Source organism: Zosterops lateralis, assembly GCF_965231275.1.
Source record: "Zosterops lateralis genome assembly, chromosome: 2".
Lineage (NCBI taxonomy): Eukaryota > Metazoa > Chordata > Aves > Passeriformes > Zosteropidae > Zosterops > Zosterops lateralis.
The window spans coordinates 83,347,589-83,372,032 of NC_139763.1; the positions used below are offsets into that span (position 1 = coordinate 83,347,589).

The window sequence follows — 24,444 nt, forward strand, 5'->3', positions numbered from 1 at the left end:
GTATTAAACAGATGGGATTGAACAGGGGACTTTGAGTACTCCTATACAGTGTGAATTTCAATAAAGAAGACAAGAGCCTTCCTGGAAGGCAGCCACACACAAGTACAGTTATATGCATCACTTTGACAATAAGCTCACTCCCAGCAGGTCACTGGGAAGGAAAAGGCAGTGCAGACATTAATAATGAGAGAGCGACTTCCTCAGAGACTCATCATTCACATCTTTGACTGCAGCTACCTTAACTTCCTCACAGGGTCTGTGAAAAGTGATCAGCATCTCCTCAGTGGCCTTCATGGCCTGTGGAGGGTTCCCAGGGATCACTAAAACTACGCAGCCAGCAGCGCTTAGGGCAGACATACACCAGGCTGGCTGCAGAGACCACAGGAGTGTAGTGACCCTTCTGTGCTGACAGGAAGGCTGTGGGGACTCAGCCACCCACTGGAAACAGCAGCACACATCAAGATTTTGGATGCTGCAGTGTCCTTACCCATATGCCTGCATTCGTTTCAGCACACTTGTATTCCTGTGGCTCTTAACAGTTACACAATGCTCAGCTTCCCTTGAATACCAATGCAAATGCCATGCTGCTCTCTTCAAGACTCTGCTCTAGAGCCTCATGCCAATGTTATCTTCTCTCCCTAATCCCCATCTCAAAGAAAGTAGAGCTGGTTCTAAACACTGCTGTCATTAATCTGATTCATCAAATATCTTTAAGTGAAATCCAACCATTAGTTCCTTCCCTACATGCACTCAAAAAAAAAAAAAAATCAATCACAAGGTTCAAAACTTATATAAAAAAGCAAATATCTATAGAGTAAAAACAAAAAATAAAAAATCCAACAATTTCAGGGCAGCTCTTAACCAAAAAGTATACTGGTAACCAGAGGGCCAGAAATATTTCAGTGAAAACAAGGAAGTGAATTCTGGGAAAACCAAAGCATTTTTCAAGTGTGTCTTTGTAGAGGTGAATGCAATGAAGTTCTCAGTGTTCTCAGTGCAAAGCCTGGGAATATTTTGTGCTACATAGTGTTGAAATAAAGTCTCATCTTTGTAGAAAGAGGGTTTCATCCATGAGCTGTGATTTCCTTTCACTGCCAATAATCTTCTATTTGTAGACATAATAGTCAATAATGACATGAATACTCCACATCCATTCCCACATGGTGCTCTCAAAGGAAAACTTACTACTTCAAAATTCTCTCTCTACTCCCGCCTTCAATGGTACAGATTTTCAACTGTCACACATTGACATAGCCCTCTTAGTATCAATTCATATGAACCGATTACTCAATCAAAAAACTAATTATACTTATCTTAAAATAGAAGCATATTTTTCTAGACCTCCAAATCTCCCAGGAGTTGAGAGGCCACCATAAAAGCAAGGGTTATAAACTTGAATTTTTTATAGACAAATAAAGCTTTGCCCTATGAATTCTCTGCCTATTAAGTTAATGAGCCTTGACAAAACAATCATCTGAGGAGCAGCTGACAAATTATCTGCAGCAGCAATTTGAAAGGCGTTGGCCAGCTTACAAACATTTCAGTTGGGAGAATATGGCATCATGTTCCTCTTCCTCTGGAAGAGTCATTTGTCAAACTGAATTTCTTGTGGATCAACAGCAGATTCCCAATATTGGAGCACTGAGATACAACAATAACTGTAATTACTAAAACAAGTAAATAATCCCTGCCGTTTCCTCCCCAAACTTGAGGCCCACAAATGCTGATGCAGAACTCTTTCTAGGAAGTCTGCATGAAGAAAATGAGATACATTTTTATTTCTGACTGGAGCTCATTGAAGTGTTTAATGTCAAGGAAAAGAGCTTTGAGAAAGTCAGGTGAGAAAGGGGACCTTTCAAAACACCCAGTCAGTATTTGGAAGTATTTTCTTTTTAATATTTGGAAGATTTGGAAGTATTTGGAAGATTTTTTTGTGAAGATTTTTTTTTTTTTAGTATAACTTCCTACAGAGATGGTGGTATCACAGCCATGGATTTAAACCAGGATCTTTTACTGGATTAATTCTTCAGAATTTTCAACATGATTCAACCCTGAAACACATTGCCTGTGGGAAATTGCATTTAGGGCTGTGTATACTAAATACTCTTGCAAGAACAGCCACTTGCATTAGGATAAAAACGAGATTAGTACTTTCCTAAAATCTGTTCTCCAACTGTGAATACTGAGTCCATTTGGAAATTGAATCATGATCTGTTGTAAAGCTGTCACTTTCCTCACCAAAGGCATTTGCTGAAATATTATTTCAAATGCCTTCCTCCACACTCAACTATTCAGAGTCCTGTGGAAAAGATGACAGTACTGAGAACATGGAAAACTGTCATATTTTCCATCTGAATGTTATTTCACAGTGTGAAGGAAGTACAAATTATAGTAATCAGTTGCCTCTGCAACAGCATGTAGCAGACTATAGCACAGACCATTTAACCATGAGTTGTGTCTTTTCTCATATTTTATGTTCTTTTTGCAGTTTTTGTTGGACTGTTGATTCAAACAAACTGATTAAATATACAAGGACTAGAGCTCAATATTATATCAAAGAGAATGAAGATAAATGAAACCTTGTTCTTAAAGAGAATTGTTAACTCACACTCAGCAGAATAGTACCCAGCTTTCCAAGTCCTGATGTCAGGCTTGGAACTATCTGATGACCAAGTATTCAATCAATCAATCATGAAGCAAAAGAACGTACAGAATTATACATTCAAGTGCCAAGATAGCCTAGTTTTATGAGCCCTCCAGAGCTCTACTGGTTATTGACTTCTAAGTATATGGTTAGAGGAACAGTCTTAACATAATCTTTTCCCTGAACCTCTCTCCATAGAAGTCATGTCTACAGAGATCAATCATTTAGCAGTGAATTACCTCTCTCTGTGGTTAGCAAGGAACACAACTCCAACATCCCCTAGAACCCACTCACTCAACTTTCTAGTTCAAGCTGGAACCTTTTTTTCTAAGGGGACCATTATATGAGCCTTTCTATAATGAAATCTTCCATTGTCTCATTCTGAAACCTCAGAAGCTCTGCCATACACAAATAAATTACTCATATTTATATTTTACCTAAAGAACCAGAGGATTTTTACTACTTTTAGCTCACTTATGCAATTTAAGGCAACATTAGCAGAGAAATTAAAATATTGTGGGTAGCTCTGTTAGTGCGTGGCATCCTTGTGCAGATATCTGCAACCTTAGAAAACACTGTACTAATCAAAGTGTTTCACTTAAACTTGGACTGGGCTGAACACCTTGACTAATCATTTTTACCACTTTGATTAAGCATCTTTTTACAAATTCCAGAAACTACATTGTTTTCATTCGAATAAACTGACATCTTCTGCATGATTTTGCCACATTTGCAACATTCTTTGCTAGTATTTGTCTTTTTTGCTTTTTTAATGGAGCTTTCTATTTCATAGCATTGCAAAGCCTTTCACAGCTGTCTTTCTAATCCCTGGGGTTTCTTTCCTGTTATTGTATCTTACATTAATTTACCATTTTATTTTTCGCTTACAGACTTCTGCTCTTCTCTTCCCACATTACTCTTTGTTTTGAAAATTTTTTTCTGTAGAAAATGTCTATGATCAAAGTTTCGAACATAATTATTTTTCTTCTATTCTATATAAAAGATGATAGAATTTTTCCTAACAAAGGAAGCACTCTAGAAAAATTGTGTCTAACTCTTCCTCTATCTCCCAAACATTATTTGCAAATCATTTACTACTATCCTTGTAGTCTATAGAAGAATAGCTGGTTTATACTAGCATACAGTTTTGGATAGTCTGCTTTACTTCATTAAATATTTATCAGGAGGCAATCACTGAAAATATTTTACAGAAAGATCTTCCATTATTTCAGTTATGGAAATGTTCATCATTTTAGGCTTTCCTAACTGTCCTGTCAGAGCACAGCTAGCCTATGGAATGCTAAATTTTAGATGCATTCTTAACCATGATTTGGTGAGGGAGACGATTATTTTTTGCTCTATTTCTTCTGAATGGCTTAGGCAGCTGTCCTATAAACCTAAAGATGCTCAGTGAACTAAGTATGCACAACAAAGGAATAAAGTGACAGAATCAAAACAAATTACTACAGCTTTCAGTGAAGTCTTGGTCACTTTCCATACTCAAAGGGAAACAAACACCGAATTCAGTTGCAAAATGTGGTACATATTATGTAACCTATTTTAGAGCACCATTCCAATGGACCAAAACATTGCCTGTGTTCATCACTGGATTTTGGATGACCAAAATCATATACCAAGGTAGCATGTATCTTCCAGTGGTGCAGATGTGAAAGCATGGTTAAAAAATAAGCACAAGCTGTAGAAAAAAGAAGATCTATGGTGAAGATGCAAACTATGAGATAAATCCAGTGATGTTCATGCACTCTAACAAAGGAGGTGAGGAAGAAGCGCATGCAGTACCTGGTGATCTCAGAGTCAGGGAGCAGGCCTACGTGGTAGTGGGGGTAGGGAGCTGAAAGAAGGAAGCTTTTGTCACACTCGACAGGGGAATAGTGCCTAGGAGAAGGTGGTTTATCACACAGTTTGTTCACAGTGCTGTAAACAGGTTCAGGAGGCCTGGTGATACAGAGACAAGAGTAAAATGTCAGGTGCATATTAGTTGCTGAGAATACAGAGAAAACACAGCAATCATTTTAAAAGCATGCATAGCAAATCTGTCAAGACCTTCTCAGTGGGGTTTTTCCAATAAGTAAAGTGTGCTGTTAAAGGAATTGTTAGCATTTGATAACAGTAGTATGGCATTCAAGTAGCTGCATATAAAAATATACACAATAAAAGTGGACCATAAAACTGCCCTATGAGAAGCGTGGCACTGAAAGGGAATATCTTATCTCTCAGGTTGAGAAAGTGAGGCATTTTCCCCCACAGTCTTTCTTTCTTTTTTTTAAATCTAACATCTACATATCTTTCTGTGATCTTGAGTACAGCATAGAATAAAATAAAATATGTTTGTTACCTGAAAAAGAAGTATTTTTTACCCATTAATTTATAATATAGATAAAGCACATATTACTTGTGAATACAACATACTCCTGTCCCAGTGAGCTGGGACTTTGCAAGTAGAGCTGCTGTCAAATTGACCCATATCCTAGAATAACACTGATGGTAAGAAACTGTGTGAGCAATTCATCTCATTGGCAGGCAATTCGTTGTTTCAAGAGCTCTTTGCACTCTTTCCAGATTCAGCCTTCGAAGTCTGATTATGCAGACCACATCTGAAATAGTTAACCTCATTGCCAATGCAATCACACTTGCAATGCTGCTCCAAGTAGCAAACAGTAGCCTGTGAAGCCAGATACAAAGAGTGAGATCTTAAAACTAAAATTTCTCTCCTGCTGCCTAGAGCCACCTGCCCAGGGCAGGCAATACTTACCAGAGCCCTCTCAGGAACCGTCTGGGAGAGAGGAGAAGGGAATGCAGCTTTTAGTACCAACCAGCTGGGGATCCGCGGGAGATGAACAGGGAGCAGTTTGCAAAACAAACCCACACCACACATACAGTACATCTCCCACCTTGTTACTTCCCTGCCTTGGCCCCAGGACATACCTTGGGGCCCTCTGGCACTGTGAAACTTGACTCATTGTTTCCTGACATTTCTGCTCTAAAGAGTGCCAAGGGTCAATTTGCTATCATATCCACGCTTCTGCCAGAAGATCCAGGGTATGCCACTGCCTTTCATCACTGTCATACAAGATTAGCTAGATGGAAATCTTTATTTCAGAAGCCTGAAAATATCAAGAGGCCAAGAAGTTAATGAACTTTTTTTGTTCTTCTGGCTGCACTATGCCTCACATGGGTGTGGGTTTTGCTGTGACTTTCACAGGTACCAGAATTTATTACAGTCGTGGATGTGCTGGCAGATATAGAGAACCTAATTTCCTTTGTTAGCTTCTGGGTTTGTCCTTTGGGGGAAAAGGAGTTGCTACTTTACTTAAAAATTGGTCTCACTCAACGCTAATAACATTATTCATAGCAATCTGCCATATGATTTGAGAACTCTCTGTGCCTGAATTTCCCAGGGAAAACTTTACAGTTAAAAAATGGGCAATTTAAGATTACCAAATAGCAAAATAGCAAAGCTGTCACTCATTTGGTTATAAAGCATTGTGTCAAGTCCTTAGTAAAATCTCTTTAAAAATGTTTAAGGTAGCAATCATTTTCTATCAGTACATTTCACTTGTTTCAGAGGGGTGGATTTAATAATTTATTTACTAAACCAATTGTTGCTTTCAGTAAAAAAACTGCTGATAAAAACGATTCAATTTCACTTTTTTCCAATACTGACTTTTATTCCTTTAGAAACAACTTCTGCTTTTAGGCAATACATGAAAGAACAAGTATAAATATCAAATATAAATGATACCTACTAAGAAAATTGAAGAAGTATTGCCCCAGCGCAGGAAGATGAATAAAAACTGTAGATTCCTCCATAGCTTAAAACACTAACCAGTCCATAAAAAAATTGTTAGTATCCTATACTCAAGTTGATTTTCTTCTCTGAGTTGTAGATGACATGAGAGTGTTTCTACCCCTTGGATACATTGTGAATGCTCAAACTACACTGAGTCATCAGTCAGTGACCATCCAAACTCATGCTGAGACACAAATGATGCCACAGAGATGGGTGGATATGAGGAATTTCTTTGTTAATTGACAGTTACAAGCTGTGTCCAAAAGCAAAATGAAGGTAAACATTCAACATCTACCTAGATATTGACAACAAATTAGTCCTTCAAGTCTAAACAGAGAGTCCTAACAAATTGTCTTAGGAGGCCCAGTAAATTTTAAAACATTTAGCAAATGTTAACGTGTGTTATAACATTTTAGAAACCTTTTTTACTCCATTCATTCTTCCTGGGTGGTAAGATAACAGGAAAGTGGAACAAGTCTGAGTATAAAGTCCTGTAATCACTGATATTATAAAAGTGATATTGTGACTTGGTTAACATCATACCCTCTGTATCTGAGCTGCAGAGAGAGGTCTTAACGTTAAGAAAAAGAATTTATCCTTCTTATCCTTTTAAAACCTGGACTCTTTGGTTAGAAGATGATTTAGGATATCAGCTAATTCCAGTTATGAGTGTACTTCATGTAAAGCCTATGAAATGGTTACCACCAATGCCACCTACTTCCCATCAGATGTCACCTCCTTCAAGGTCACTGAGAGCATGGACTGCACTGGTCCTTTAGATGCCTCTATCCTATTCAGATGCACAGTCTAACAATTACCAGCTGCATAGTTGGGCTCTGACTGTATGTTTTATTGCCACAGAAAAACAAGAATTTGAAAAAAAAGCAGTACATAACATCCAATGTCCAGGATAAGCATAATCTTATCTTCTCTCTCAATTTGGTGCAGTAAATACAAATTAAGTAGTGTAAAAATATTTGAAACTTGGGATAAAAAAAAGCAATAAAATATAGGAATGATTAAAATGATATGGGGCAGATCACTGTCCTGCTAATACAAACTGTGTTCCATGTAGGCCATTAATCACAAAAAGTAATTTGAGATACTTGCTGCAAGAGCCTGTCTCCTCATTCTTCACCTTCTCCATGGAAAACGAGTACTTAACTACAATAGTAGCCACCTACTGGAAGAAAACAATACCCTATTTTAAAAAAAGAAGATTATGAAGACCACCCAGCTTTATTAAATAATTGTTCTAATGCAGCATTTTCTCATGTAATTTATATTTCTCCTCACAGAAAGAAGAAAGAACTTTTTTTCCAAAGGGACCAGCCCACCTGATAAATCCTGTCTTGCACATCTTCTCCAGTGCTATGACAGAGACAGATTGTCCTCTCTCAAAGCATGTGATAATGAGAATGCTATTTAGAAAGATTTGTAATGTGCCATTATGAAAAAAATATAGCCAAGGTCACCTCATCTTTTCTTGCAATAATAATTAAGAGTCAGACTGAACATAAACATTGAGGCCTTACTTTATGATGCACTAATTCTTCAAATGAATTTAAAAACATGCAGCAAGCCATTTAGCATGCTTTAAGAAACGTGTAAAGGCTGGATATAGATTAAAGACTAATTAATTGCAGTTTATGTGCTATTATATCTCTTTCAGATACAGCAGGTATAGCTTCAGAGGTTTAATTTAAAAATAAATGCTAAGCAGTTTTTGAAACTATTTTTGAGGAAGAACAAAGAACTGTATTATGGAATTTCTTCTGTCCGTTATCTTCATTTTTGTTAATACCCATGCATAAAAAATCCCCTCAAAATGCCAAATGTTTGAATGTTACTGTATATATCTTTGATAATTGCAATATCTCTTTTAAAGAGTAATTATGTAATGTGGATCTACTCTGAAAAATACTGTAACTTAGTCAGATATGCTCCCCTTCTGCCTTTAAACTGTTTATTTAGTGATAAACAGGCATCACGGTTCTCTGTCTTTATCAGTTAGCTAAAAACAAAGCTTTGTGACAAATAAGAGCAGCAACTGCTAGGTCTGGATGGACAGGAACAACTACATTAGTCTGAGAATAAAGCACACAACAGTAAAGGGAAGGCAACAGAAAATGTAAGTAGCTAATGTAAGTAGCAGCATTGCATGGCTTGAACATGCCTCAGTAGACAGTTCAACTCACAGGACAGAGAATCAAGTCACTTAGCACCAAAGGTAAGCTTTTAAATGGTAACATGAGCAGCAGAGAGTCACTCTTCCAGCAAGAAAATAAAAAAACTGAAAGCTGGAATTGTTATTCAGTACAGACATAACAGCAGTGAGGCACAATTCTCACAGACAGATAGAACTAATCGGTGGAAAAGATAACAGTAACAGTGGGAGGTAGAAAATTGATCTAACACTGGTTTTATTTATTTCATAACAGATTGTGTAAAGCCAATCTTCCTTGTTGTTTGCAGTCTTTATTATTCCTTGTTTAGATCATCATTGTTTTGTTGTTTCAGGCTGACTGAATTGTGGAACAGAAGTTATAAAAAAATGGCATTTTTAAAAACCATTCTCTCCTTGGCCTCATGCAGGGTCCTCAATTTAAAATTATGTTTTTTCCTTTTATTGCAGAATCCTGTTTGGTAGGGATTGGTTGTCAACACACAGCGCATTAAATGTTAACAGGTTCAAGTTTTAAAACATTTTGAAACCTTTTATGATATGGAAAGAAACCAGCTCAGCTCTCACAGCATATTAAGCATGCACAGCTATAGCCAGGAAACAATCTGAGAGAAAATATATTCAATCAGAGAGCAAAGAAATCTCCCAATGCTACAAGTTTACAACTTTTTCTTTTCTTTTCTCTTTTTTTGAACAGCAATTTTTAATTGTATCCAAATTCCGTAAAGACATCTAACAAGTTAGTTTTGCTAATATAATGTTGCTGGGAAGTAGACAAAGAACTTTTAAAGAAGTATTTCACTATTAAACCAAAAATTAATGGCAATTTAATGCAAATAAAATCTTCCACTTCTAATAACCAGTGATTTTTTATATATATGTCCTTTGACTGAGCTTCTTATTCATATAACCTTCTTGGAGAACCACATATCTTATTGTTCAATAGGGTAATTAGAACATATCGTTGATTTTATTATATGTTGTGCCCTGGCAATTTAAATGAGACCAAATGACTCATATGACATGTTTATTTCAACTAAATGAAAGACAGAGGAGGAGTGTGAAGAGCTGGAGGAAAATACCTGAAGTGCAGTACCTTAGTTCTTTTTGCAAACCCTAAAGTTAATAATTTCTCAGCTTTTCCGTTATTAACGGCTGCTTTCATATGCCTTAAAGGTTTTTTTTTAACTGCAAAACAAGTGCTTTTTAGCACAGTCATGAAGATTAAGGATTGCCTTGTTCCTCTTAACAATACTATTTTAACATTTTAATCGAGTTTTCAAACGAAACGGCCTACAGGAAGGCGTAAGTATAATTTAGAACTTTTAATATTCTACACTCAATTCTACACTCATTATTTTTAACATTAGGAATTAGGAACTGAAATGACTGCTTAATTTGAAAAAAAAAATTAAAAAAAAAAAAAAAAAAAAAAAAGAAGAAAAAAAAAAAATCAGTAATGATTTTCTGTTGCAGGAATGGAAAAAAAAGGCTGTTTCCCACAGGAATGGAGAGACTGTCAGACCAAAGGCCCAAGTCCCCCACAGTGGCAGTTTAGGAAACAGGGACCAGCAAAGAACAGCCCTTACCTACTTAGCTGCTGAAAATCAGCACTGACCACATAGACCATAAATTAAATCCAAGAAGACTGTAGTCAGTAGGCCTGTCCATCATGAATCAGCAGTTATTCTCATCCATATTTAAATAATTTTATATTCTTAGGCTTCACAACCCCCTGTGGCACTGAGCCCCACAAACTGATCATGACATGCCCAGAAAGCTCTGCCTTTGTGTACTCTAAGCCTGTTACTTGGCTGCACACTGGTAACATTTAAAAAACCTTCTATTTGCCATATTTTATATTTGGCAATGCATTGTAAACTCCCTGTATCTGAGTTGTAAAAAAAGTGGTAATAGTCTTTGCCTGTTGCCTTCTCTGTAGCATGGGTACCTTTACAGGTATCTGTTCTGTCTCTCTCTGACACCTTTTTTCCATATTGGAATTATTTGTTATTAATCTCTCCCTGAAAACCATGCTCATCTCTTGTCACCCTCTTCTGAGGTTTTTTTTTTTGGTTGTCTCCATGTAGGATTCAAGACTTGGATGCACCACAGATTCACAAAGAAAACCATTATATTTTGCACTCTTGCCCTTTCCTATCAGATCCTATTTTCATTCTTAATTGCCTTCTTGATTGCTCCTGAGTACTGAGCTGACAATGTCACAGAACTAACCACAGTCACCCCAAGGTGTCTTTCTCAAGAGGCAAGAGCTGCGTGAAGGGTTCATGTCCATGCTATATTTCGTATGTACTTCAGGTTATCCTTTCCTCTGTGCATTATTGAAGGCTACTTACCATTTCTCTGTGTGTTATCACTGCCAATCCTACTATCTCATTTCAAAAATCTATATAAAAGCACTAAAGCATATTCCAAGATTTGATTAGTTTTTTTGTAAGTGTTAAGTACTAAGTAGCTGCCAGTGATTGTATTAGAAACAGTCAAATTCTATTACTTGGGGATCTTTGACAGGCCTATTTAAATATGCAAGGATAACTCAGGAATAAGAGATTATCTGTGACTTGATAATGACTAAACTTTTACTTTAACATAAATTATTCTCCCAAGACAAGATTTATTATATTTTAAAAAAATTTGGATAACAAAATGAAACCTTACTCTAGGCAGACAATTATGCATCTGTAAAGTTTAACAATTAGTTTAAGATTAAATTTTTGTAATAATTACAAAAAAAAGAGTTGATATGCAAATTAACAATTTCAAGCTTCAATCTAAGGAATATATTTCACCAAGGGTCCAATTTAAGGTTATATAGATAAACTTTTTTTTTTCCTCTTTAACTGAACTTTTAATGTGTAACTTGAATAGACTTCTTTTAACTCACTTTTTTAAAAAACCATTATTTCTTAGATTGATCAAAGACTAAATCTAAGAAGACTAGGAAGAAATTCTATTCTGGGATACCATATTGGATCCAATATGTCGCCAACTTAAAAACCAAAGATGAGAGCCCTACTTGTGAGAGACAGTGAGTAACCAGTCACAGAAGCAGGCTGGCATCCGCCAGACAGACAGACAAGGAACTAACATGACAGACTGCCTGGTGGCATCACACCCACTTCATACACACCCCAGAAACTCTGGGTGCTTCTCCACTTTTCTAGAGGGAGATGGCCTCAGCTTGATCCTGCCAGCATCTTATCAGCAACTTTTCCTGCCTGCTCTGTATCTCTGTTCCTTGGCCAGTGTATTTGTGCAACTATTGATTATCCCGAACCTCATGTGTCACTCCCTGAGGGATTTGCTGGTTGGGTAACCTGAAATCCCTTCTCCACTGCTGTCATACTCCACTGCTTCTTCATGCCTCTTCACCTATTTTTCAGTTATGTCCTGTTTTGCCCTGACTTCCCTTTCCAAATCCAGGTTTTCTTACCTGATTAAATACTAGTCTTCCCTTCTTGTGATTTCCATTCCCACGTACCAGTGACAAGTTCTCCCTTATTTTTACACCCATTCACACCCTTATCTCTTGCTAAACTCACTCCCCCTATTCCTCCAGTCTCTTCAATAGACAGGCCTGGGCATTCAGAGCACAGAACAGAATCCCTCCTCACTATGTTTCTGTGGCAGAAAGGGATGGAAGAAATAAGTAGAGGGGAAAAGTAGCTTTGGCCATTTAATGCTGCGCTCAATCATGCAGGCTTTTAAAAATAATCTAGTCAGCATGACAAAATTATGAGAAGCTTTATTATACTGCAGCGTGAGTACAGAATCTGAAAGACCTCTACTGCAAAAAACATATCAAATACGTTTTGGAGGATAAAAGAACTGCGGTTTTCCCAAAGATTTGCATTTGTTGGCTTTTACCTAGCTTTTTATAAATGCAGTCTGGATTCTGTTTCATCAGCTCCTATAACTTAACACTCTGAACCTATGTATGGAATATAATGATATTTAAAATATAATAGCATAGCAATTTCTAAGATAGAATAGAATAGAACATGAACGAAAGCATGTAATTCTCCTTCTATCCTTTAATCACCATACTGGTCTGGTTAAAAATAAATGCAATTTAATTTAATAATAATAGTGGTTAATTAAAATGACTTAAGCAACAATAGATATATTTTACACTAATTTTTTAAGAAAAATTATTAAAACTTTGCTAAGAAAAATTATTAAAACTTTGCCTAGATAAAAAATCCAGCCCCAGGCAAAAGCTAAGCATGAAAATATTAACTTGAACATCTTATCTGCCAAATTTACAAATTATTTAATAAGAGGAATAAATAAAAGGCATCATCAGTCTTCCCAACATACTACATATATTCCCTTTAGGGTAGAGGAAATGTGCTGAGTTTGGGTTAGGCATGGTGAATGAATGATTGTTGTGAGCACACAATTACAGGTGTTCCTATAACTCTATCAGTGAGCTTCTATGTATCTTTTACTCATCATAGGTATGGCAACACTAAATGTGCTGTAAAATTCATCTGAAAATTCTACCTAAGCAGCCAAAGACCTTGCCAATGAAACGTGAGTGTAAACTCACAAAGATTGACAGGAAATGCAACTAAGCCCTTCCAACAAATGGACACTTTTGAAACATGCAGAAATATCTTGTGACCTAAGTCAACTCTAAAGATCCCAAATGAGCAGTTTTCAAGACTCATTGTTAGAAGCTGCAGTTCTTTTATCCTATGGCTTTTCTTCCTAAAACTATCACCAGAAAACTGTTAATGATCATTTTATAACACACAAACTGTAATATTTGTTGTAATGGTTTAATACTGGAAGGTCAAATCTGTGTGTCAACAGAAACTTGAAAGTGTTTCCATAAAACACTGTCAATTCAACTAGCAAGTTTACATAAGTAAACCAGAAATAGTTGAGGAATGCTACTTTCAATACAGGGGAAAAAAAAAATCTCCTGAGACTTCAACTTAATGGTTCTCTTTTCTCTCCCATCCAATTCCCAGCACCTCTTCCCCAGCCAGAAAATGCTATTTTGCAGAAACCCATGTGAAAAAAATCAAACATGCTTTACACAGCAAAACAGATAACTCAGCTTTTTCATCTATGAATCTTTAATATCTAGCCAGAGTTAAATGTTCAAGTGAATTTTTTATCAGCTGAAGCACAGAAGTTTGATGTTACTGTTATCTAAAGCTAAAAAGGAAGTAAAAAGTCAAGATGGTTGTTCTTTATTTTTATGGAACTTTTCCTGGTTTTGTTTATTAAAGACATTAGTATCTAAAAGCTACATGATTTTTAGGGTATAATTTAAATATTTCTGAAAATAGAACGGCAGAAACATGTTAAGAGAGAAAATTGTAGCAGCTCTCTCTGCTGTATTAGTAACACATTTTCCACAAAATGATGAAAACAAAAAATATCATTTTTTTCTTACTACTACCACATAGAATTTGTTTAGATAACCTCTGTAGGTTATCTGATTCAATCTTGTGCTTGAATCAGGACTATTGACAACACTAGATTTTACCTAGCCAATTCTTAAAAATCTCAAAGGGTGGATATTTTACAGTCATTCATAGCAAGCACTACTCTGGCACTTTTTTTATCTATGTTTTAATTTCTTCTCAAGTTGAAATCAGGAAATCCAAAACCAATGCCTGTTGCCATTGGTGCTTCTCTACTCAGAAGAGTTTGGTTTCATCATCTTTGCTACTGAGTGCTTATAGGGTACCTTTAAACTGCCCCTTAATCTCCTCTTCACAACACTAAACAAGCCTCAACTCCCTCAACAGTCCTCCAACCTCCACAGGATTTAGGGCTCTCAGAATATGTTGGACCCTCTCCACAACCCTCCTGAAGCCAAAGAATGGGAAGTGGTCAGAGGCTTTTAGAAAAGATCAGATTTTTCTGCTGGTCATGCTTCTCCAAAGATAGCCTGGTATGCTAATTACCTGACTAGTAGTGAGAGTGCACTTCTGGGTCCATGTTCAGCTTGGTGTCTGCAGTAACATCCAGGTCATTTTTAGCTGCAATTCATAGCCTGCACAACTGTGTGCAACTCTTCCACCTGAGATGCAGACTTCTTACTGAACTTTATGAGGTTTCTGCTAGCCAAGTCCTCAAGTATATCAAGAGCCCTTTAGAATACAGCTCTGCCATTTGTCATGTTAACCACTCCCTCTTAATTTATTATCCTCTTGAAATTTGCTGAGGGTGCACCGTGTGTCATGATCTAGGTCATTGATGAAGATATTCACTGACGCCCTCGGTATCCTGACCTCCTCTGCTCATCACTGACCACTTGGCACATGCCAAGTGATGATCATCACCCTTTGAGTCTACTGGTTAAGTCAGTTCCTAACTCAGAGCCTTCTTTTAGTCCACTTTTCCTCAGCTTTCAAAGTGTGCTGTAGGAGACTGGGTCAAAGCCTCACCAACAGCATTGCATTCATACGAGCATAGCCGTGCTGGGAGAAGGCTAACTAGCAAGGTAATACAGCACACAATCCAGGAGAAACCCAAAAGGTTTTTGGGCTTTTGGAAACCACAAGGTTTCCAAACCATTACAAACCATATTTTCTTTCTGATTAGCTGCACATGTTCATCCAACACTTCCTCATGTTTGGATGAGAGGCTGTTGGAAGAATTTTAAAGGGTGCTCCCCATGTTACAGCTCTTCCTGCCCACAGAAGAGGTGTGAGAAATACCTTTGCAGCCACTCCCCATGACAACTAGTGGAGAAAAGGAATTGCCATGTGCCCCACAGCAGATCCCAGATGCACATTAGGGGGAGTTATGACACAGGTCAGGTATGACTTTGGAGTCAGCTGGGTTTTCCCTCAGCAGAGAGGCATTCCTGCTCAAGGCAGCACCTGTGCTGTGGCACTGCCTGGTGAAGTGCAGCCACTCCTCTCCCCTCATCCAAGCAGTTAAAAATTTCATCAGGAAAGTCAACCAGTCTGGACAAGCACACAAACTGCTTTTAGTCAATCTATGCTGACTATTCCAATTACCTTCTGGGCCCTTAAGTGCCTGGCAAACACGTTGTTGAGTACTTCAGCTTTTTCTATATTATCTGTCACTAGATTGGCTTCTATTTATCACCTTTTTCCTTCCTCAAATTTTACCTTCATTTTTTTAAGTAGCACACATCTGCAGGATCACTTTTGTTTTCCTTTATGACCCTTGAGGGTAAGTCTTAGCTCAAATCAATCAGCTTTACAATTTTGTCACTAAGCAGTCAAGCAATGCTTGTCTATATCTCGCATTTCAGGTCATCAGAAAGCTCTTTGCTCAGCCATAAAGGCCTGCTGAGCCCCTCTCCCCTTTTCTGCTCAACAAGATGGTTCCTTCCTAGGTTCTCAATAAGTTTTATTTAGAAACCATCCATCTTTCATGGGCCCTATGTTTCTGTGGCAGCATCCCAAGAGATTTTGCTAAGCAACCCTCCAAAAAGGCTTAAGTCTGCTCTTCTGAAATCTTAACAGTCATAACTTGCTGACTCTCTTTCCAGACTTCCTTTGAATCAAGAACTAAGCCAACTCCTGGTCACTCTGATCCCAGCTGTTATTTATCACCACCTTTGCCACAAACCCTGTTTCTCCCCTCTAGCAGTATCAGGGGCTGGCCAGGAACACAGTCAACGAATCCCCTGCACTTCCTGCACAGCAATTTAATCTTACTAGAAACTAAAACAAGCAGTGAAACGTACTGCCAAGTGCACTGATAGAATTATTTGACACGTAGTTTTTATCTGCTTTGGATCCTATATTCTACTAACCTGAACTTGTATTATTTACTTTAATTTAAAATGTGATAATTGCTGTAAAAAATACAGGAAGCCAAAGTTTTAATTCTAAATGAATTTAAAATAAATCCAGAAAAATCAAATAAAATATGCCCACCACTGATAGCATTTTGTAGCAATAATACACACAACTTTAAAAGATTCAGTAATTAAGAGACAACATTCAGCTTCATTAAAATTTAAGGCTGAAGATGATTTGTTACTTTTCTCTTCCTTGTGCTCAGATTAGGCTATTTTTATATAGACTGAATTTTTATGAACTGATTTTTTTTTTCAGGCACAGATTCAATATCAGACCAAAACCAACAATTTTTTTATCAATTGAAACACCTATTTTTGTTAGGAAAAATATATGTATTTAGGCAAAAAAACCCCAACAAAACAACCCAAAAAACCCCCCTTAGAACTGGAATGAACAAACAAAAAATACAAAATCAAAAAGGAGGACGAAGTGAGTAAATTGAGTTGAATGTTCAGCCACTTAGGCTTTACTCATAGAGTCATTATCACAAGTAAGTTAAAGAAAAGCTTGTCATCTGCCTCACTTGAATCACTTGTACAGAGAATTCCAAATTTGCAAAAGCTTTTTTTAAGTGGAGAAGTTACTGTTCCAAATATTCGTAGCTGGCACAAATGAAAATCTGCCAGAAGTGTTGCAAGACTGCATGGGTAATAAATTTCCTTATGTGAGCACAATGTAAATTAGCCTTGTAAACCTATTACAGCAAGAATCAGGTAGTTTTAATGGACAGCACTGCAGTAGTTGGCAAACATCTTAATTATAAAACATTATGTGAGAAAACCTAATTTTAAATGCTGCAATCAAGGCGTCTACAGGTTTTAGTACAGTTATCAATATGATAATTGAATTCCCAAAAGATTTTCTTAATTTGTCAGCAACAAAGACTTCCCAAATATCTTCTTATTTTAATGGCAGACTTATCAGCAAATCCTATGGCATTGAACAGAAAGAGTGCATTCACTATTCTGAGTTTATAGCTGTGACAATGACTGCAAGAATTAACTGCTGCATTTCAGTAGTCTCACTTGAATCAATAGGCAATAACTGGACACAGGGACATTAAAAAAAATCTCAACAGCATTTAAGGGTTAAATGGTTTGGTTTTTAAGGTCAGAGTTTCTTAGTCATTGTAGTCAGAGAAGAGAACTGGTCTTTGGCTCTTGCTTGGTGCCTCTCAGATGTGCATGTCCAGTGAGGAAATGCAGTGGCAAGAAGAGTCATTTATCTTATGACTATGTTTCTCTTTTTACTTTTGTTTCCTGATGTAGCATATTGACTATTGTCACTGATAAAATGAAGCTCGTAATAGCCTCCTCCTTCTCAATAGGTCAGAGGTAACACTGGCACAGAAATTTGAGATTTCCATCTAATTTTTGCTGTGGCATTCAGAGCCTGCTCCTGTCACTTGGCACCCTTATTTCTGCTGGTGACACATGCCTGTCACAGAAGGTCATGCTTGTAGAGTCAGCAGATCCTGCTGATAGTGCCAATGCCACAAGAAGACTTTGAATATCAGATCTTCATTAGGCAACATATTAATTTGGAAATACAGACAGGGAAAAGAACACAGGAGTGGAGTATTTCACACAATAAACGGAGCTTCTCTGGGCATTCATTTTTTTCCCTCCAAATACAAAATGGACATTGGTGTGAATACCTCAGACAAGAAACAGACTGGCAGTATTTCATTTTTCTCTCAGGAGAAATCAGCACAACTAACTTATTTAAAAACATTCTAAAAATATCAACATAGGAATGCATCTTTCTTCCTTAAAAAAAGGTGAAAAGCACATCCTAATTAATTTCAATACACAACCTGCATGGTTCTTTGTAAGCTTTCTACTGGATATCTGCTAAACTATTGGGCTAAGAGTGTCACTGCCTTCCCTTCTATACTGTTTTTTCTTTTTTTTATTTTTTTTTTTTTCAGAAATACCTAGAAAGTTAAAATCAGCTACATGAACACAAAAACCCGGACTAACAATACTTCTTTGTTACCTTACAAACCTTCTAACTGTTTAAACGGTCTTTTCATTTCCAGGACAGCTTATCTCCCTTTTTAGAATTAATCCCTTCACTTTCTGTGACTTCATGATGTCCTTACCTATTATTTACTTTTAAGGCTGCAATTCTTTTGCTGTTTTTAAACTTCTCTGACTCTTTCTCAGTAATAGTGGTGCTGACATCTCATTATAGAAGAAGACAATTCAGCCCTACAAGCTTATTGATAAAGCCTTCATCATTGCAACCCAAATATATGAATACTGATATTCTCCCTATACATGGGAATTTGAGAAATTATGAGATCATTATTGGATCAGGTAAAAAACATTGATGCATATTTAAAACAAAAATAAATTAATGTTTTAACTATTAATTAAAATTCTAACTTCTTGGAACCATTTGGAGAAAATCCATCCTAATTGAATGTCTCGTAAGTTGAAGAAAATCAATTTTGGCTTTGCATTCTCAATTAAAACAAAATAGAAACTCTTTTAACCAAGACAAGGAAGAAAGGTGTGGTTTCCACACATGAATGTCCTGATTAAACACCGTATCATGATTTAGTTACTCTGAATCTGTTGGAGTCCAGGGCATCCCTTTGGGTGCCCTGGGAGGTCAGGGACCTCGGCAGAGACGCCAGGGACCCGAGAGAATCTGTCTGATCCAACAAGTTAAGCTGCTTGAGATAGTAATCACATGCAACAAGAAAAATGAAATGCAAATTAGTGGGTTATGAAGCTAATGAATACGTAAGTGGATGAGATTCTTTGACTTGTAAGACACAGCAAGTCAGGTTAGAGAATGAGAACACCCTCCCAGCACAAAAAAAAAAAAAAAAAAAAAAAAAAAAAAAAAAAAAAAAAAAAAAATCTCATTTTCTGTTGCATTAGACATTATAATGAGGGCTCATTTTCCAAACTGAACAACTTCTGTCTTCTTGGTAAATGGTAGTGCTCTTCAAACAAAAAGATAAATACACACTGTCTCATCAGTGACATTCAGTGTTCCTCTAAAACAAGGCACAAAAGAATCCTCCCAGCATTTTCCTATGTGTCTCTTTCTACCTTGAAATTAACTACACAGATACAATTCTGCTACTGTACTTCCATAGAGTAGTCACAATTCTTTGGGAATTATTAAAAAAAAATAATAAAAAAAGGCTGAATAGAAATGTACAGTATGCGCTACTCTATCTGAGATGCACTGAATGCTTAACTTACATTCTTTACAATTGTTGTATAAAAGGCAACAAAAAAAGAGAAGCATCTGACCTGGTGTAGTCGTCCTCCACAAGCATGTGCTTTGGAATGGGTGAGTATCTTCCTGGTGAGATAGGGGCCAGAGATGCCTTGTACTCTAAAGTGCCATTGTTTCCAGAAGAGAGTATGTGATTTTCCATTGGTGGAGAATAAGCTGATGGTAAAAATGAACATTTCTAGTCAGCAACTTTCATGTTTCATTAGATGTCACAAGAACATTATTATTTTTTTTTTTTATTTAAATACCAAGAACATATTCAATGCTGGAAATAAGATCACAACAAATAATCCTAGCTTGAGAGAGGTTAAAATACAAGAAAGAATTAACAGCTGGAGTTTTCCTGAAAATAATAATAACAATAACAGTAATAGTGATAGTAATAGTAGCAATGCTGGCTTATTTGCAAGGAATTAACTTTTTAAGAGGATCTTTAGTTTCTGAAGAGGGAGTCTGGGTAGGTCTGCTGTTTGGGAGACAGGAAACATTTCCTTCACTTAGGACTAACTTGCAGAAGGACATACAATTAAGAAATAATGAGATTAAAAGCACTCTTTTTGGCTCCAGTGTGCAGTAATATAGTAAGAACTCAATGCAGGGTAAGAGCAGGAATTGCGGCAAGAATTATATATATGTTCAAAGCTGTGATCTACTAAAGGTGTCCAAATCCTCAATATAACTAAAGTTTCATTATCAACATAGATAGTATTTAGACCATGGTAAAGAAAATGGATGCGAATCTCTTACATATTAATGATTAATTATGAAACGTATAGTACTGTATTGTCTGTTTATATATTGGCTTTGCAGGTTTTGTTCTTGGTGTGTTTTTTTGCTGTTCTGAAGTTATTTAGGACATTTACGACTGGAGAAATGCAGTAATAGTTGTATTCTATCTCCAGTTAATTTAATTAAAAATTATAAATAGAAAAAAGCAATGTTACATGCTTCTGCAATGAGCTAAGATTAATTTTCTCATGAGAAGAAGACAGCTAAACTTTCTAGTATTAGTTTCAGTCTTTTTTTCAGATGCTGAGATACAGAATGCTTCAAAGCAAAATCTCTCTACAGGGGAAGGCCATTATGCATTCTGAAATGCTCTGAACATGTAGGTATAATGAAAGGTTCCCTGAGGATAAATGAATCTGTAAGCACCAACAGCTTGGGAAGGGCTACTGCAAATCTTTTCAACCTTTACTCTCCCGCTGGAATTGTTTCTGTCTTCTCATATGCTACTGATCTATAATCTGACATAATAAACCACACTGTTTTAGAACTGCAGAATTATTATTTTTGAAGTATTATAAACCTGGAGATTGGATATGGACATTTAGCATTTTTTTTCCTGGGCTTTGTTAAGATCCAGACCAGGCTGCTACTGAACAACATGATTGCCATCTGTCGTAACATTTGCTAACTAAATAGGCATCCTCAGCATGGCTGAGCATGCCACTGACATGCATGTTACAAAACCTTCCCTTCTGTTTTCATGGAGCAGACTGAATAAGGAGGATTTGGGATATTTAGCTTTTCCCTCAACTTTTTCAGTCCACAACAGTAACTCTGAAAAGGGCAGAAAAATTTAAATCCTTAGCATTTACTGCCCTCACTTAAGGCAAAACCTCAATTTGCCTTAAGTGCCCATGGAATTCTTAGCAGGCAATCAAGATAGTATGGATCGACTGCTGAAGATCTTGCCCAAAATTATATTTCCACTCAGTTGTTAGATGGTGCAGCTGGTCTCTGTTGGTAGTTGAACCCAAAGCAGAGAGTTGTTAATGAACAATTAATGAAGAAAGGGAGTTTTCAGTAATGAAGTGTTTAGACTAACAAGCACCAGCATATAGAGAGTGCAGTTGAAAAGTTATGATGGCTGTGAATGGCAAAGGAATGGAAATGCCTGGGTACAGACACCAGGAGGACTGGTATAAGATTATGGCACGTATTGATAAAGCTAGATACATCAACAAGTCATCAATACTCAATATAACTATATGCAAATTGCCAGGAAAGCCTACACCCAAACTAAAACAAATATTCAAGCCATTAAAAGATGGTGGTGGGAGATAAAGACCAGGTTGTAGCCTAGGACACTCAGATAGGGAGACAGCAGAGATGTGAGTCTACAGACAGGCATAATAGGGACAGATGGCAGAGACAGAAGATCCTTATTGCTGTCATCTCCTTAAGAGTACAAAAAGCACTGCATCAAGGAGGCTGTCAGCATTATATATATATATATATATATATATATATATATATATATAAAAATATATATATATATGATAAGGACTCCACAGCCAGCCAACAACTCTTGTACATGATCACCTCAGGGAGTCCTGGGGATGCACCTGGATGCACATCTTTCTACCTGAGTGCTGGACATGAGCCTAAATGTTTTTGAGTGCAAGGATACAACAGCCTGATTGAAATCAGTTTGTTTTAAAATGAGGACATCTTTCCTTCCTATGGGATACTTCACTGAGTTTTACCATATTATTTAAACAAATTTTCCTACAACAGACTGTGCATTGAATGCAAGGACAAGTAAGGCTTTGGTCTTCTAAAAAAAAAAAAAAAAAAACAAAACCAGATGAATATATATAAAGTTAACAGCAAAGTGGACCAATGATTTATGAATTCCTCACTATGAGAGTAATGAAGCACTGGAACAGAGAAGCCATGAATATGCCATCCCTGAAGTGCTCAAGGCCAGGCTGGATATGGCTCTGAGCAGCCTGGTCTAGTTGAAGGTGTCCCTGCCATGGCAGGGGGACTTTAACTAGATGGTCTTTAAGGTCCCTTTTAACCCAAACCATTCTGTGACTTTGCAAATGGGATATCCACAGAAAATAGGTAAAGTTTTGTAAGTAGAGCAGTGATTTTTACATTCCATTAGAATATTTTATTCAAATATGAGATACATTTGCCTCAGGCTTCTACTAAGTTTGTACAAGATGGTTTGCTGCTTGTTCCAATTTTTCAGTGGACAGAGCACTCCAGGCTACAAATCTAATCATATTTCCAAATGCATTTGCATATACTTACTGCTGTAATCTTCACAAGAGTTACATTTCAGTCTGATCACCTGGACAACGGCTAATTGGAACAAGCATAGCCATGTATCTCCTACATTGCTACTTTTGCTGCAAAAATATTTAGCAGAGTTATATTATTTGCAATATTTCTTGAGTGTAGCGTATTTAGGTGGCAATAAACACTTCATTTTTGTAGCCTTCCAAGCTGTTTCATAAATTTTAATGGGCTACTTTCGACAAGCTATGAAAAAATACAATCATCGGACAAACTGAAATATCTCTTGTAAAATAAGTTCCAGAAGCCACTTACAGTGAGTAATATCTGGTGGGCCATATGGATCTGTCATGTAAATGGTGGTGGGCTTTCCAACTTTCAGATAAACTACATCTGATGTGTTCTTCAGTATCGCTACTGCCTCTTCATGGGTAACTTCTTCTAAACTGTAATTATTTACCTTAGAGGAAAAATCAGAAACATGAGTTGAAATGCAGAAATAGACACAAAAATGACACATCCTTGCAGTTTTCAAAATGTTGGGAACATTGCTGTAAATGAAGAGCACTAAAGATTATAGAAGCATTTCTGCTGCAGGGTAGAAAACACAGTTTTCTTAGCACATGCATATTCGAAGACTGATGTAGTAATATTGATACACAGAATCAAAATGGGGGAAGAAGGCATTCGGCTTTGACAATAGAAAAGCCCTTTGTGATGTCCTGATACTGTATAATCATCAATATAAAATTGTATTTAATAATAAACTAATAGCACCACAACAGCTACAGAAACTGTCTACATTATTTAACCTAACAAAATAAACTTCCTAATCCATCTCTTAGCCTCCACAGGTGGGACCTCAGAAATACCAAACACAACTGAATCTTTCCATCACTGATAAAACATTGACCAGTGAAAAAAGGAGAGGTTAAAAATGGCACATAGAATACCTAGGAGGTCCAGGAATTGAAAAAGAGGAGTTCAGGATGGGGAAAATGTATTTTTCATTGTGAAAGTTTGTCAGTTTTCTGAGAGCATAGGAAAAAGACATTGAAAAAGTAAGAGAATGTAGTATTAGTTCTATGCTTTTTAGAAAAGAGAAACACTTAAGCAAGGATAACAGTAGAAGACTACAGATAAAACAGTGAAGGAAATGGTGGCAGTAAGCTTTGCCTATTTATGCTTTACTCCCACAGAAAGAAAATCAAAAGAAAAGTATCAGAAGTGGTTTATTGTAGAGGCATATAAAATTTATTCACATATAAATCCACTGTATTCACAGAACGTCAACAATAGGCTGTCCTCCTAGAAACAGAACCATAAATATTCCCTGTCACAAAATTTATATAACTCCTGAATGGAGAAATTATAGGATAGGGGGAAAAGGTAAAGGGTATAGATCCATGCTTCAGGCATGTGGCATAAGAACAGAATCACAGAACACCTTGAGCTGGAAGGGAGCCATGAGGATCACTGAGTCCAACTCCCTGCTCCTCGCGGTTCTGCCTGAATCTGAACCATGTGACCAGAAGCATCGTCCAGCCGCTCCTTGAATTCTGGCATGCTTGGTGCTGTGACCACTTCCCTAGGGAGCCTGTTCCAATGACCTACATTTCACAGGGAATGCTGCATATGAAACATTTTACTGTCATTTCAATTGCCATCCTCCAACTTCCACAGT

At 36.9% G+C, this 24,444-nt stretch overlaps 1 protein-coding gene across 12 annotated transcripts in view; it reads right to left on the reverse strand.

Moving 5' to 3' along the window:
- DLG2 (discs large MAGUK scaffold protein 2) overlaps positions 1-24,444 on the reverse strand; it is a 986,985-nt gene that overhangs the window by 242,213 nt on the left and 720,328 nt on the right. For 10 of the 12 annotated variants that reach the window (XM_083854321.1, XM_083854316.1, XM_083854320.1 and 7 more), the window contains 3 exons: positions 23,076-23,220; positions 19,742-19,883; positions 4,445-4,600 (listed from right to left, as the gene is read on the reverse strand). In XM_083854321.1, coding sequence (XP_083710447.1) covers positions 4,445-4,600; positions 19,742-19,883; positions 23,076-23,220 — 443 coding nt within the window. The remainder of the gene's footprint in view (positions 1-4,444; positions 4,601-19,741; positions 19,884-23,075; positions 23,221-24,444) is intronic. The other 2 variants (XM_083854323.1, XM_083854322.1) reach the window with 1 other exon arrangement.